This window comes from Sander vitreus, chromosome 14 (genome assembly GCF_031162955.1).
Source record: "Sander vitreus isolate 19-12246 chromosome 14, sanVit1, whole genome shotgun sequence".
Classification (NCBI taxonomy): Eukaryota; Metazoa; Chordata; class Actinopteri; order Perciformes; family Percidae; genus Sander; species Sander vitreus.
The window spans coordinates 15,209,301-15,225,663 of NC_135868.1; the positions used below are offsets into that span (position 1 = coordinate 15,209,301).

At 39.8% G+C, this 16,363-nt stretch overlaps 1 protein-coding gene across 9 annotated transcripts in view; it reads left to right on the forward strand.

Annotated features, from left to right (window-relative positions):
* The window catches only part of ripor2 (RHO family interacting cell polarization regulator 2), a 67,625-nt gene that overhangs the window by 44,837 nt on the left and 6,425 nt on the right, over positions 1 to 16,363 (forward strand). For 6 of the 9 annotated variants that reach the window (XM_078267373.1, XM_078267372.1, XM_078267374.1 and 3 more), the window contains 9 exons: positions 7,295 to 7,444; positions 7,960 to 8,023; positions 8,272 to 8,315; positions 8,572 to 8,697; positions 9,187 to 9,335; positions 11,128 to 11,257; positions 11,711 to 11,857; positions 12,272 to 13,018; positions 15,785 to 15,969. In XM_078267373.1, the coding sequence (XP_078123499.1) occupies positions 7,295 to 7,444; positions 7,960 to 8,023; positions 8,272 to 8,315; positions 8,572 to 8,697; positions 9,187 to 9,335; positions 11,128 to 11,257; positions 11,711 to 11,857; positions 12,272 to 13,018; positions 15,785 to 15,969 (1,742 nt within the window). Of the gene's footprint in view, positions 1 to 1,652; positions 1,738 to 7,294; positions 7,445 to 7,959; positions 8,024 to 8,271; positions 8,316 to 8,571; positions 8,698 to 9,186; positions 9,336 to 11,127; positions 11,258 to 11,710; positions 11,858 to 12,271; positions 13,019 to 15,784; positions 15,970 to 16,363 lie in introns of those variants that run through there. The other 3 variants (XM_078267376.1, XM_078267377.1, XM_078267381.1) reach the window with 2 other exon arrangements.

The window sequence follows — 16,363 nt, forward strand, 5'->3', positions numbered from 1 at the left end:
AGGGACAATAATCCCCTGCAAGATTGCACAGCTCTGTGACTTTTCTTCCACATCTTCTTTTGTAGTCCTGTAATAGTCTCCCTCGCTGTGCTCAAATCAGATGTGACAGCAGGCAATCAGAATACGCACACCCAAACAACAGCGCAGCTCCAAAGGTAACTATGGTTACCTGAAGATGGAGCCTTTGAAGTCCTGAGGAGCACAGAGGAGCACTGACCGACAATAAAAACTCACCTTCAGACGTCCAATAGCATGTACAGAACAAAATGACAGAAGACGAGACCTAGTCCTTGGACAGATTGGTGGACGTGTGTCTGAAGGTTGAAGACAATAGTGAATCTGGGTCAGAGCAGCTACTAGTAGGGTCCTTTTTAAATAATAATAATGAGAGGAGGGAGATAGAGGGAACATAGAAAAAAGGTCTGAGAGTCATGTGAAAATAGGCGATGGTTTCTCAGAAACTCCGGAAATATATCCGCCTGCATACTCCGCTTTGACTACTACTTTGTCACAGGATGCAGTTAAAACAAACACACACTCAAAGCCTTCCCACTTAGTACCCAACATTACTCTGAAGCTCTTCTGATCTTTCAGACTCTGTAAAAATAGATTTGAATGCATTTGCAAATATTTGAAGAAGTGACTGATTTATCTTGTCAGACAGGGAAAAAAGCCTCAAAGTGTCACTAAAGTAAGTTAAATCTAGCACTCCCTGTGCTCTTTAATTCTAAATATGTACCAATGCTACTTCGCCCCACCCTTGTCATTTCAACCACTGTCTGATTTTGTGCGGGTTATTGGATGGAAATGAAAAAGTTTAAGTAAATTGTTTTTGCGTATTCTTTGTCATTATTTAAACTTATCAGTGTCTAGTTTCTCCTCTGGTGTTTCTGTGCAACAAACGGTATGATTTACTATTATTTGACAGCAAGATTTAGTCTTGTAGTGTAGCACATGTCCTGAGTTTTTCTAACAGAGTATAATCTGTTAAGTAGGGAATGGAAGAGAGGAAATGCATGCTGGATTCATGGATAAAACTAATGCCAATGCCAACGCTTGATGCCCCGTGCCTGCTCTACAAATGGCTATTGGCTATATATATATATATACATACATATATATATATATATATATATATATATATATATATATATATATATATATATATATACACACACACACACACACAAGCTGGCCTCATCCTTGTGTAAGGAGTTGTGAACTGATGTTGTGTTACTTACAGTAGGTTGATAATTAGCCTTTGACAGAGCTCTAATACTGTATGTGTTTATTCAGTTGTCAATTTCTACAGAGTTGTCAGGTCGAGCCAGTCCAATCTGTGATATTAGCTTATGACATGCTTACTGGACAATGAAAAAAAGATCTTCACAGTTATATATTCAGCAGCCGTGAGCTACAGTAAGAGTTTGTCAGTATTTGTGCTCAGGAGGTGTCTCTCTCTGTGCTGGACAGCTGCCGTGAGGCATGATTTAACAATCATCCATTAGCGTGCGTGTGTGTGTGTGTGTGTGTGTGTGTCTCACATCAGCCCTGTCTTTTGTTCCTGCTCGTACTGCTGGCTGCCTGCAGATGTCCGAGCCGTAATTGGCACACATGGAGGAAGCAGGTGGCCCAATACAACCCTTATGATGTCCTGCATGGGATAGGGTCTATGGTGTGTGTTAGCTGCTAGTTTCAGCAGGACATCATTAAAGAGATGAGTGACAGAGATTGAAGGTGAGAATAGCAGCTGCCAGGTGCCTCCTCTTCCCCCAAGAGAGAGAGAAATTGTGTGTTTGTGTTAATCATGTGCCAAGTTCAATCCAGAATGAGTGTAAATACTTTCCATGTGATTATTTTTTAAAGGGCCTCTTTGCTTTCCCCTCTTCCCTTGATTGCTAATTTAGCCACCAACACACACACACACACACACACACACACACACACACACACACACACACACACACACACACACACACACACACACACACACACACACACACACACACAAAGATTCCACAGAGATGGGCTTGTGTGTTTGATGCTGTTTGATGTGGCCCGCCTATTTTAATCTGTTTATACTCATTCGCCCTCTGGCAGAAAGTGTGTGTGTGTGTGTGTGTGCACCTCATATCCTACAATCCGGATAATGGCCATATTTTAAGAGGATTCCTGCCATATCCTTAAGATTCTCTGCTCATATTTTAAATCCCACAGTTTAAAGTCAGATATACAGTAGATACAGATACAATCCTTTAAAACCCCCAGTGATACTTCATAAAAACCACTATATTTACCTCTGACTGCTCTGTCAAAACCACCAAACAAGTATTATTATTTAGTCATTTTATTAGGATTAGCTCAGGAGGGACTTAAAATAAGAAATTAAAATAGATATTAACACAATATTATCCTCACCCCCGGCATAATTAATTCCACAATAAAGAATTCCCCTTAATCCCTCACAATGTCTCTGACCCATTCAGGGTTTGTCACCCCACTGAGCTTCAATTAATACAGGGACTGTCCAATAGAGGACTCAGTGTAGAATACATTTACATTAAAATGTGTTCACGTCTGGTAAGAGTTAATTAAGAAGGTTCAGAAGTTTTTTTTATGGGATGAATTTTAAAGCAGGTTAGATTTTTGTGTGGAACTTGCCCTTTAAATGACCCATTATTTATGTTAGGAAGGTTATGGATATGAAGTTGTACATAGATCCATGCTTTGTGGTTATTTTCTTGATTCATTTTTTAATCATTTGGTCTAAAAAATGTCTATTAAAATTGTCTATTAAAATTCCCAGGAGCCCATGTTGACATGTTTACACTGCTTGTTTGTCCAAATAAGAGTCCAAAACCCCAAATATTATATAGTTTGTTATCAAGGAAAATACTGACATTCAAAAAGCTGGAACCAGTGAACTTTTGTCATTTCTTCGTTAAATCATTAATCATTAACTGATTATTATTATTATTATTATTATTATTATTATTATTATTATTATTATTATTAATTGTTGCTGATTAATTTTCTAATTAATATAAAACTTATTCCACTTATTTTGTTTGATGTTGCTACGTGATGTTTTAGATCCATCTGAACCATTTCTTCACTAAAACAAAAACTTGGGAAGAAACGGAGAGAAAATATTAAATATTTAATAACCGCAAGATACAAGCTGTATGCCAGATATATTGTATAATATATAATACATGTTTTTTTATTACACATTTTAGCCATCTGCCTGTGTTGAGGTTATCTTGTCTTTAGCTTGTGTTTTGCCTTTTCTATTTTTCTGGGGTGAAATGCGCCCGAGGCGCAGCAATATGCTGATGGCTGTCCTCTGGAGTGGAGCTCGGCTGAACTTCACAAGGACATTTCCTTGAAGGCAGCGAGGGGCTATTGTAATTGGGGACAATATGAGCTTAATTAGCTAATAATGATATGATTACTGATTGCCTGAGAAGTATGATGGCTATTCATCAGCCCCAGTTTGTACCAAGAACCAATTTCGTCACACATGATTTTCTCCAATAGAATAACTCATTGTAGTTGTCTACTCATTTACAGTGGGGCAAAAAAGTATTTAGTCAGCCACCAATTGTGCAAGTTCTCCCACTTAATAAGATGAGAGAGGCCTGTAATTTTCATCATAGGTACACTTCAACTATGAGAGACAAAATGAGAAAAAAAAATCCAGAAAATCACATTGTAGGATTTTTAATGAATTTATTTGCAAATTCCTCGGGAAAATAAGTATTTGGTCAATAACAAAAGTTCATCTCAATACTTTGTTATATACCCTTTGTTAGCAATGACAGAGGTCAAACGTTTTCTGTAAGTCTTCACAAGGTTTTCACACACTGTTGCTGGTATTTTGGCCCATTCCTCCATGCAGATCAGATGTTTTGGGGCTGTCGCTGGGCAACACGGACTTTCAACTCCCTCCAAAGATTTTCTATGGGGTTGAGATCTGGAGACTGGCTAGGCCCCTCCAGGACCTTGAAATGCGGTTGCCCTGGCGGTGTGTTTGGGATCATTGTCATGCTGAAAGACCCAGCCACGTTTCATCTTCAATGCCCTTACTGATGGAAGGAGGTTTTCACTCAAAATCTCACGATACATGGCCCCATTCATTCTTTCCTTTACACAGATCTGTCGTCCTGGTCCCTTTGCAGAAAAACAGCCCCAAAGCATGATGTTTCCACCCCCATGCTTCACAGTAGGTATGGTGTTCTTTGGATGCAACTTAGCATTCTTTCCCCTCCAAACACGACGAGTTGATTTTTTACCAAAAAGTTTTATTTTGGTTTCATCTCATTTCATTCATATGACATTCTCCCAATCCAAATGCTCTCTAGCAAACTCCAGACGGGCCTGGACATGTACTGGCTTAAGCAGAGGGACACATCTGGCACTGCAGGATTTGAGTCCCTGGCGGCGTAGTGTGTTACTGATGGTAACCTTTGTTACTTTGGTCCCAGCTCTCTGCAGGTCATTCACTAGGTCCCCCCGTGTGGTTCTGGGATTTTTGCTCACTGTTCTTGTAATCATTTTGACTCCACGGGGTGAGATCTTGCGTGGAGCCCCGGATCGAGGGAAACTATTAGTGGTCTTGTATGTCTTCCATTTTCTTATAATTTTTCCCACAGTTGATTTCTTCACACCAAGCTGCTTACCTATTGCAGATTCAGTCTACCCAGCCTGGTGCAGGTCTACAATTTTGTTTCTGGTGTCCTTTGACAGCTCTTTGGTCTTGGCCATAGTGGAGTTTGGAGTGTGACTGTTTGAGGTTGTGGACAGGTGTCTTTTATACTGATAACAAGTTCAAACAGGTGCCATTAATACAGGTAATGAGTGGAGGACAGAGGAGCCTCTTAAGAAGAAGTTACAGGTCTGTGAGAGCCAGAAATCTTGCTTGTTTGTAGGTGACCAAATACTTATTTTCCCGAGGAATTTGCAAATAACTTCATAAAAAATCCTACAATGTGATTTTCTGGATTTTTTTCCCTCATTTTGTCTCTCATAGTTGAAGTGTACCTATGATGAAAATTACAGGCCTCTCTCATCTTTTTAAGTGGGAGAACTTGCACAATTGGTGGCTGACTAAATACTTTTTTGCCCCACTGTATGTGAATACAATAATATAATATTTCTTGACTTAATCAGTGCAAAAGTTGACTTGGATGAATTCGTGTTTCTTTTGACTTCAGCTCAGCTTCATCAACAACCAAAAATGGAGTTCGCTGCTCATGTTTTCCCTTGTTTTGTTGTAAACAAATGTGTTTTAAAGCTGTCGATTATTGGCTCTGAATCAGCTCTATGCGAATGTAAGAGCTGAGAATAACAGTTGTGGTTGGAGGGTATTTTATAGCTGGCTCAGCTGCTGCAGCCCTGCCGCATACACCACATACCACAGACAGACAGACGGGGCTGGGTCCCAGTCGGGGGTGTGGGGTGCTGAGGGGGGCAGGTTGGTTTGTGGTGGAGTTGGTGGAATTGGGGTGTGTGCTTTTTGTATGTATTTGTACCCAGCTAAGTTAATATAACGTCATCAGACATTAGCTATTCTCTTGAACAGAAACATCCCACTTTCACTTTTTACCATAAACCCTTGTGTGCCCACCCACCACAACATGCTCTCTATACACATGGGTCTGCTCACACAAACTATACGGTTCAGGCACAATGATAAACAAAAAAGAGAGAGCTGTTAGGACAGCGGGAGTCAGAATGGCCCATTTTCTCTCACTTCTCCCTAATGAGTGCCATAAAGAGCGCGAGGCATCAATATTTCAGTGCTCTCGTCAGGCATGCTGCAATATTTCCCTTTGATGAGGCTCACCAGAGGTGTTTTGTTTTGCCCAGCTGCCACTCCGATCATATGTGAATTTGGGAAGGCAGGAAATAAGACCGACAGGATCATGAAAATCTGGACTGCTGGTAAATTGTTTTCTGGTAGAAATTACTTTGAGTGACTCAGCAAAAGTGCATTTTTGTATCTGCTGTTTAAGGAGAATTAATTGACTTTTACTTTGATTTGGGAGATTATAATTTGAACTCAATGTAGTTTGATAATAAATTGTGCCTATTTTAGCCATGCTAACAGCATGGGATGAACTAGAGATGGCACCACTTTGGTCCAGACTGAAATCAATCAACTACTATAAGATGGATTGCCATGAGATTTTGCAGAGACATTCATTCATTCATTCATGGATCCTGCTGATGTTGGTGATCCCCTGACGTTTCCACTAGCACCACCATGAGATTCACATGTGGTTTTGAATGACATCTGGCTTATCACTTCGATACAATTTTATGTGGAAAATCTTTAAATATGTTAAAATAAAGGGATGAGAAGACAAGAAAACATGTAGAAAATGCTAACTAACAATAAGTAATTAAGAACAATAAACAGAGTAAAATGGGTAGAATTATAAAAGTACCTTGTAAAAAAGCAGGAACAAAGCCTACAGAGTTCAGACCATAAAAGCTCCATCACCTTTGGCTTTCCAGAAATGTACATTTCTGACCGTTGGGCTCAATAGAACTATTGCTGCTGTGATTCACATCATCTTATCATGATGAATTCATTCTAGTTGAAACTCCCAAGATTTCAGCTCACAGTAAGGCAACAGGATGTTGATGCAGTTGTTCTCTCTCCCTGTGGGTTTGAGCTAGATGAGGCTGCTCCTGCAAACTGAAGTCGGGCAGACGCCTCCAAATGAGCCCTAAACGCCGTCTGTTGTTCCCCTGCTTTGAGAGTGTCCCACTGGGGTCGCAGACATGAACAGCATAGATGTCTGCCACTGGAGAATACAGTTACACTGATACATACCAGCTGTATCTGCTCCGTTCAGGACTCTCTTCTGCTCAGTTTATCTGGTTGTCTCTTTCTTGTCTTGTTTCTCTTGATGACTGTCCTTCGGTCTACTGTCTTACTCTTTAATTTATTTACTGTACCTATCAACCCTTTTATTGTCTCTACCTTTGCAGCCTCTTAAATACTATGACTTTTTAAAATATTTTTTTATGACATGCTATACTGCTTTTTATCACTTGTGATCCAGAATAATTTAGATGGCAGTTGGAGGGATGTTTTGATGATTTTTAATGTTAGAGGTTTTTAAACTTCAGACTTGCCTCATTTCATTAGTGCAGGTGTGTGTGTGTGTGTGTGTGTGTGTGTGCGCGTGCGCGTGCACATAACAGTTTGCATGCATATGAATGCACGCTTGTCCTTGTTGAACCGTTATTAAAGACGGAGGGACTCTGTGTGTGCTTTCAGGTGGACGAGCTGTACGAGGCCTTTTGCATCCAGAGCCGTCTGAGGGAAGGTGCCAGCCGTATGAAGCAAGCCTTCTCCTCCTCTCCTTCCACTAAAGGCACCAAGGAGAGCATCGCAGAGGTCAACCGCCGCTACAAAGAATACACTGAGGTAGTGGCATTGAGCATCGACTTCAGTGTTTGGGGAAGCCAGAATTAGCTAATTCTTCTGAGGAGTATTGCATGAAAATGCTTATTAACCTTGTCGAAGTCATATGAAGTAAAGCTTCTTAAATAATGGAGTGTATGGGCAATGATCTAATAAATTGTCAGACAAGTTGACTTTTGAGGAGAGAAGAATAAATTATGCATGCTGTATGTATCAAACACCCACAGTATACCTTAATATCAAATACAGATTATTGCTTGCATTGTCATTTGTAAACACTGACATGTATTGTCACATACTTACAGAATTACCTTTTAAATCTCAATAACACACACACACACCTGTCTTCATCTGTCCTGAGGGCTTACACCAGTCGTCCTGCCTCTTCTGCAGTTTAGTGTTGACTGTCTTTGTCAAAGTCTCTCGAGATAACTTGATTACTATTGTTGTTCTTGCCTTGTGTAACAAAGGGTGGTTTATGTGATCATTATCTCTCTCTCTCTCTCTCTCTTCCTCAGAACATGAGCACGTTTGAGAGCGAACTGGAGAACCTGCTCGGGGAGTTTCATATCAAAATGAAGGGTGAGAGACAAGTAAACCCACTCACATACCGATATTGATTTCTGCAATAAGAGGCATTCATCCACTGATGTTTACAAGAAAGTTTTAGCTGACAACTAATTAACCTATCATGTATACTGTAGTGAAGACACTAAACACCTACATTGTAAATCACCCAGCTAAATACTAAAGTCACGGGCTTGACTTTTCCCCCCATATCCTGTCCAAATGGTATTTTTTTTTTTTTTTATTTCCTCTCTCTCTGACAGGTTTGGCAGGCTTTGCTAGGCTCTGTCCTGGAGACCAGTATGAGGCAAGTTCTTCTTTTTATTATATAACACAGTGCTTTTAAAAATAACTTTACTTTCATATTAAAATCCATGTGTGAAATATTGCAAAACCATTCAGTCAAGAGAGATAGGATGGCACAATGTATTCTTCAAGTTCAAGTAGAAAATGGAGTTTGATATTTTTATGCTATGAGGCTATCAAAGTGCTGTCCTTTCTCTGGCTTTAGGATTACTTTTTTTCTTTTTTTACACTGCTTTCCCACTCCTTTCTTCCTTTAGATCTACATGCGGTACGGTCGCCAGCGGTGGAAGTTGAAGGGAAGGATTGAAGTGAACTCCAGACAGAGTTGGGATGGAGACGAGATGGTCTTCATGCCTCTCATCACTGACCTCATCAACATCAAGGTACTGTAGAAATCCAGATAAACTAACTTTGTGCCTCACCATGCAGGGTCAATAAATAACAATGTAGAAATCAGACCTTCAGCTTATATACAAGTTAGTTTCTCATTGCACAATATCAAGGGGCAGATTAGTGATGATTCTGGTAGGTCATGACTATATTTAATTACAGCTAGTGTAAGAAAACAATTCATCAACAATCACCTGCTTAATATCTTGATGTCAGAAGATGTGTTATTGTTTTCTTGACCTGAGTAGTTACATTACATTACATGTCATTTAGCTGGCGCTTTTATCGCGACTTACAGTTGCTACACATGTCAGAGGATGCAAACCTCTGGAGCAACTATGGGTTAAGTGTCTTGCTCTGGGACACATTGTTTTTTGATGTATCACAGTGGGAATTGAACCTAGATCTCCCACACCAAAGGCATGTGTCATATCCACTGCGCCATCACCACCCATAGTAAATACATGTTGTTCCTCAATCAGGTGACGGAGCTGAAGGGCCTGGCCAATCACATGCTGGTGGGCAGCGTGATCTGTGAGACCAAGGAGCTGTTTACTGCCATGCCTCAGGTGGTGGCTGTTGACGTCAACGACCTCGGGACTATCAAACTCAACCTGGAGGTCACGTGGTAGTAAGTTGACTCTTATATTTCCGCAAGCAGTCACTTTTTTCATCATGGCTTGCTATATTGTAGAATGTTATGTATTTATTCAAATAGTTGGTTACTTGTTAATCCTCAAGGGGAAACTTCAGCAGAATAGTATCACTTGAGCCAACAAAGATATTCAAGGATATTGTGTCTACAATGAGAGATTGCATTATAGATAATGAGATGGATGCACCACTGGGAGTCTAAAATTATTTGATGATTTTGTTATGATTTCATGAGATTCATTTAATTTAATGTCATGCTCAGTTCACTAAAGTTTCAATGAATTGTCATTAGGGTGAGTATTTTCTTTCAGTTTATGAAAGGGATAAACGTTGGGTTTTCAGTGTTTCAGCCAGATAGTTCTACAGAGCCTTTCAACACTAAGATTTTATCTCACGAGCGTGCTACTCGACAGTCATACTTTGTATAGCTATTTGGATTCTTGCAGTCGGTATCTCAATCACTGGTCTATATTGAACACCTACAGAAACTGTTATTAGTGTTGTTGCTTTAAAGGGGTGATAGAATGATTATATAGGGTATTTCACACTGTTCCTTAAGGTCTCCTAATAGGGTATGTAACATTGGTTGGGCTGAAAATGTCCCAGGTGCTATTATTTGGGCCCTTATGCATCCCTGTGGAATGGCTCTATTTGGAACGACAGCTTTTCTTCCAAATATGGTATGTTCATGAATATTTAGATGAGCTGCGTGCTGATTGGTTGAGCGAACCACATACACATACATTGGAGACGAGACAGCAGGTCTCATATTTCAGACACTGCAACGTTATACATTGTTTGTCTGCTATTTCGTTATTAAATTTACTTCTGAGACTTTTTAATGCGAGAATCAACTATATAAAGCTCAAATATGGGCTGTTGTACGAAAATTGATGGCTAATTGCAAATTTGGTAAGACGTGTCTGACTTCAGGAGCTCCACACAGTCTGAGGAAAAGTGGCAGCCTGCTGGGCTCTATACCCAGCGGAAAGTCACCGTTTGTGGGTTACTGGACTACCGGGGCTTGGGGCCAGCTGCCGGCATAACTATCGTATATTTACAGTTTGAATTTCGTCACGGCATGTATCTCACAGCTACCCTAAGGTTGTACAAAGCTTAGCTAACACTTTTGTCCGATTTCAATTTAATGCATTTTTGTGAATTTTAGAGGTCTTGTTAGGAGGAGGCAAGCTAGCTCTCATTGATTGAGCTCCATCCAGCTCACTCAGGCGTTTTTTTTCCCCTATCGCTTGTTTAAATAACTCAACACACATATCCATTATAAGATTAACTGGAACCTGTGGTAAGAGATTGCGGGCGTAATAAGCTCTCTGACCGCGCTCTCACTCACACACACCATGCCATTTCTTGCATAAAAAAGTCTCAGAAGTGAATTTAGTGATAAAATAGCAGATGAACAATGTATACAATTTCTGAGATCTGCGGAAAGGAAAGGGATGTCAATGGGATTTTGAGCTTCTATGTATGTCCTATTTACCCACCTAACTGTCATTAATCAACTATGACAAGGTAAAATCGGTTTTGCATTCTATCACCCCTTTAAATTCAGTCTGCATTACTTATGGTTTTTTTGCCATCTGGTGGAGAAACATGGCCATTACAAGTTATGGAAGTTAATTAAGCAATTAAATCCTCTCTGTCACAAAACCCAAATGAATGAAATCACATACAGCAAGTGTAGGTAGGCATAGATAAACCCATCACAATCAGCAATCACAATAAGTGTCTGGTTGTCATTCCCTCTTAAGCCCCTTTGATGTTGAGGACCTGACTCTGTCGTCTGGTAACGTGAGTAAAGCTACAGCACTCCAAAGACGAGTGTCAGTCTACAGCCAGGGCACGCCGGAGACCCCGACTTTCCAGGATTCCTCCTTCTTTGTGAGTACAACATACAAACCTCGATTGGCTTCATTAGTGTGGTGGAAAACAGTAGTTTGTGAGTTTTTGTAGAACTCAGAACAGTCACCATCTAGGCTAGAAAAACATCTGAACTTTGTTTTAGACTTATCACTGGGTGAATTGTGGTGAAAGAGATGACATTTTGTCTTTTACACCTCGTAGTCCCTGCACACTAACCTGAGTCTGCACCCAATGATATTGTACACATTATTCTGTTGATGCTTGATGCTTATGTTAGCAACGCCAGTGCTACCCCTAAACTAACCCTCAACCATTTCCCTGCTATCCTGTCTTTTGCATTTCCACATCAAAACCCCTTACCCACACTCTGTCCCACTTTACACGTTAATCCATCCGTCCTGCATCTCACTTACCTGCCCTCACTCGAATACCCAACACCTTGTCCTATTTGCCTGCGTGCATTGTGTAAAGAAGTGGCGGCCATATCCTGTGCAGCGCCAGCGCCTCTCCTTCCTACACATGCTCAGAGACACCCTGCTAGAGAAGCTAAGGAGCAGTCGCTCGTTTGGTGACCTGGCCTCACTCCGGCCAAGGCCCAAATCCAGTCTGGAGGTCTATGTGAGTGTGTTGTGGCCCCTCAACCCTCCTAACCTGACTTTTGTGTACCCCACACCCCATCGACATGATGGGGATGTACTCCTCTGCTGGTGTGGACACACTTGGGCTTGTCCAGTTCCTTTCTGTGTGCTGCAGAATGCCATGTGTGAATGCATGTTTCTTTGCATGGGTTCTTGTTATGCTTTTCTATTCAGATTTGCCTTACTCTGATTCTATCTTGGATGATCAGATCTGGTCACAAGAATTTAGAAAGAAAAGTTTAGAGTGGATGTTTTAAGTATGTCTGCCATCTCTTTTTCCACTTGAGAGAGCTTTCTCTTGCACTCTTTTGTCTTACATGCACTGATTTCAAGCTATATCTGAGTTTTCCATCTTTTTTGTTACACATATTTACTGTCCTCTCTCTCCTTTCAGTCCACTTTACCAGATGATGTTTTTGAGAACGGTGGCTGCGGCATGGCCGAGTGCAAGCGTCTCTCCTTCACCTTCTCGGACACGTCTGGTTCCACACCCAGCCCTGCCCCGAGCTCCCACTCCCCCGGCCTGTCCAACCCTGAGATCACAGTCACCCCTCCAGAAATTGACCCATCACCTATACAAATCCTCCCAACTAGGGAGGACTCCATTGCTGAGGAGCATTTAGTGGAGGAAGAGGAGGATGAGGAATACGAAGAGGATGGGGAGACGGGTAGTAGAGGAAGTAGGGGCACCAGTGCCAGCCTTGCCAGTGATGAAGTTGAGGTGGCAGAGGACTCTGAGTGGGAGCGTACAGAGTCCCAGCGAAATTCTAGCTCCAACTGTGGTTCAGCTGCCCCATCCCTCTGCTCTGACAGCCACCTGTCTACAGTGGCTTCAGAGGATGTTTTCTTAGACCACACTGACGAACTGAAACCCGTGGAACTGGACACAGAGGAGGCGGGCAGCCTGACCAGGCAGCTGGTGAAGAGACTGACTTCTTCGGAAATTGTGCCGCCAAGTGGGAGCTCTACGGAAGGAGGAGGAAATCTGAGCTGGGCAGGTGAGGGGAGCAGGGCTTTCCTGGAGAGCAGCCTGGAGGAGGCCATCCACAGCCTACTGATGAGGCTGGAGTCTCTGACTCACCGCTGCCGAGAGCTGCAAGACCTGGAGCAGGAAGTGATGCGTCTGGAGGACCTGCTCAAGGTGACTGTCTCCCTTTCTAATATGTATGTATACAAGATCTTATATGGGAAAGAACATATGAAGGAAACAAATACTGTAAGTACTTTCAGGAAAAGTTACTTTTCAACCAAATGTGTTATAATTATTTATTTATTGTGTTTTATGATTTCTTTCGACATACTATACTTTGGCTTTTTTATCACTTTTTTCGACATACTATTCTATGGCTTTTTTCCACATACGGAATTAGGTATCTTGTGGCTGGAAGGTAAAATCTCTGTCTCATAACCACACGGATGGCTGTTCAATCCCAGGCATCTTGGTCACATGTAAAGGTGTACCTGTCTGTCTTTTTTTAAATTCTATGCTATGGCTTTTTATCACTTTTTTGGACTTACTATACTATGGCTTTCTTATCACTTTTTTGGACATATTATACTATGACTTTTTATGACTTTTTTCGACATACTATACTATGGCTTTTTTTCAACATACTATAATATGGCTTTTTCGGCATACTTTAATATGACTTTTTCGACATAATATACTATGGCTTTTTTATCGCTTATTTCGACATACTATAATATGACTTTTTCGACATACTATGACTTCTTTCAACATACTATTCTATGACTTTTTTATTGCTTATTTCAACATAATATAATATGACTTTTTTGTCATACTATACTATGGCTTTTTTTCTGACTTTTTTTGACATACTATACTATGACTTTTTGACATACTGTCCTATGGCTTTTTATGACTTTTTTGCGACATACTATACTATGGCTATTTATGACTTTTTTGTGACATACTATACCATGGTTTTTTCCACATACTATACTGGGCAATTTGTGGCTGGAAGGTAAAATTGCTGTCTCATAACCACAAGGTTGGCTGTTCAATCCGAAGCGTCTCTTGCCACAAATTAAATTGTACCTGTCTATGTTTTTTTTAAAATACTATGCTATGGCTTTTTATCACTTTTTTGGACATAATATACTATGGCTTTTTTAATCATTTTTTCGACATACTATACTGTGGCTTTTTCGACATAATATAATATGACTTTTTATGACTTTTTTCGACATACTATACTATAGCTTTTTCGCCATACTATACTATGGCTTTTTTATCACTTTTTTCGATTTGCTATTCTATGACTTTTTTTGGACATACTATACTAAGACTTTTTTATCACTTTTTTCAACGTACTAGACTATTACTTTTTCAACATGCTATCCTATGGCTTTTTATCATTTTTATGGACATACGTACACACTTTCTTATCACTTTTTTCAACATACTATACTATGGCTTTTTTTATCACTTTTTTCAACATACTTTACCATGACTTTCTTATCACTTTTTTCGTCATATTACTTTTTCAACCTACTATCCTATGGCTTTTTATCACTTTTTTCGTCATACTATACTGTGACTTCTTTCGACATACTATACTATGGCTTTTTTAATCACTTTTTTTCAACATAGTATACCATGGTTTTTTTCCACATACTATACTGGGTATCTTGTGGCTGGAAGATAAAATTGCTGTTTCTTAACCACAAAGTTGGCTGTTCAATCCCAGGCATATCTTGCTGGAAATAAAAGTGTACCTGTCTGTCTATTTTTAAATACTATGGCTTTTTTATCACTTTTTTCGACATACTATACTAAGACTTTCTTATCACTTTTTCGACATACTACACTATGACTTTTTTATCACTTATTTCGTCATACTATGAATTTTTTTCGATACGCTGACTTTTTATGATTTCGTTCGACCTACTATACTATGACTTTTTTTACCAATAAAAAAAAAAAAGAAAAAACTTTTTAAACAAAATATTCCACTTTTGTTTAATACATTATTGGTATTATTCAACATTTCAATGAAATTCATGCTAATCAAAACCATTGCCACTTTTCCAACTATTCTCACTACTTCACTTTCTTCTTATGCAGTTATTCCAGTAATCCAGTTTAGCTTTAGCAATTAAGCTTTATCGCATTCACAAACATTTTCTGCAGGAAATGCATTTTCTGGGTATTACTTGGTTCTTTTAAAGTAGCAATCTCAAAGATTTTCGTTTAAATAAATGTCTGTTAAGTCACTATCTATCGGCTAACGATTGTGTGGTAACACAATGGTGATTAAGCCTATGGCCCACTCATGAAAGTATTGCAATGTTATATATATTTATTTGCATTACGAACTGTGTGTCTGTGGTGACATTCTTGGTAAAATAATTGTATTACAGTTTTTCTCCATTGTATACACACAATTGTGAAAACTTGAATCAACAACAAGACTCTTGACTGCTAAACTCTCAGCACAATTCCATTTTTTCCACTCAAATAGAAATTCAACCACACTGCCACTTTAACTAATTATATTACATAATCCTTAAACCTATAATTCCTCATCAATCAAACAATAACATGCAACAAGACTGAGGACTTAATATCTGCACATACGAAAGTTTATCATTTATTTGGGTAATCTTTAGAAAACTAAATGCATCTTCTTGTAACAGACATCAATAGACCTTCAACTGTACACAGGGCTTTTATTTTGAAAAGGCTGTCCTCTCTCAGGTCTTAAAATACTCAGTATATTTAGAACATATCTACTCTCTAATACATAAATCCAAAGTAACAAAGTCACTCATTACCTCAAAAATTAATTTGAGTACTGGAGTTACTGGAATGGACTGTGGCAAGTTAAGGATTTATAAGAGTAAAGGGTTATTGACTCATTATCCCCGCCCTTCTTCCTCACAGTGTCGTCTCCCGGGTCACAGGAGCCGGTCATCCAGCCTCAGTCTGACAGTGGAGAGTGCTCTGGAGAGTTTTGACTTCCTCAACACCTCTGACTTTGATGATGAGGATACCGGAGACGATAATGCCATCCTTAGCAACCCCCCACAGAGGTCTCCGCTTTTTGATACAGACGGAGAAAGGATCGGGTGAGTGGGAGACGGCATAGAGGCTTTTTGTGTTTGCTGACATTGACACTAAGCACATTGTTATTGTATTATGGGGTTTGACTGCTGTTTGGAAGTGTGTGCGTTGAAAATAAAGTGCTGTTGTTGAGGTATCACAAACAAAAAAACACAGTAAGAGCTGAAGTAGGATACTTTTGTGGTGCTTGGTTTTAAGGTAATTAATGCCTAGCTATTCATTCATAAAAGCAATGTTTTCTTAACATGTGTGATCATAACACAGGTGAAGGGTTTCATTCTGACAGAACCACAGCTCAATTCACTGCAAAAACATTTGGACAGACAGTCTGCATCATCTCAAGCACTCAATTGAAAAATCCATTTTATCATAAGTACAGTAGATTACGATTCTGTGTGA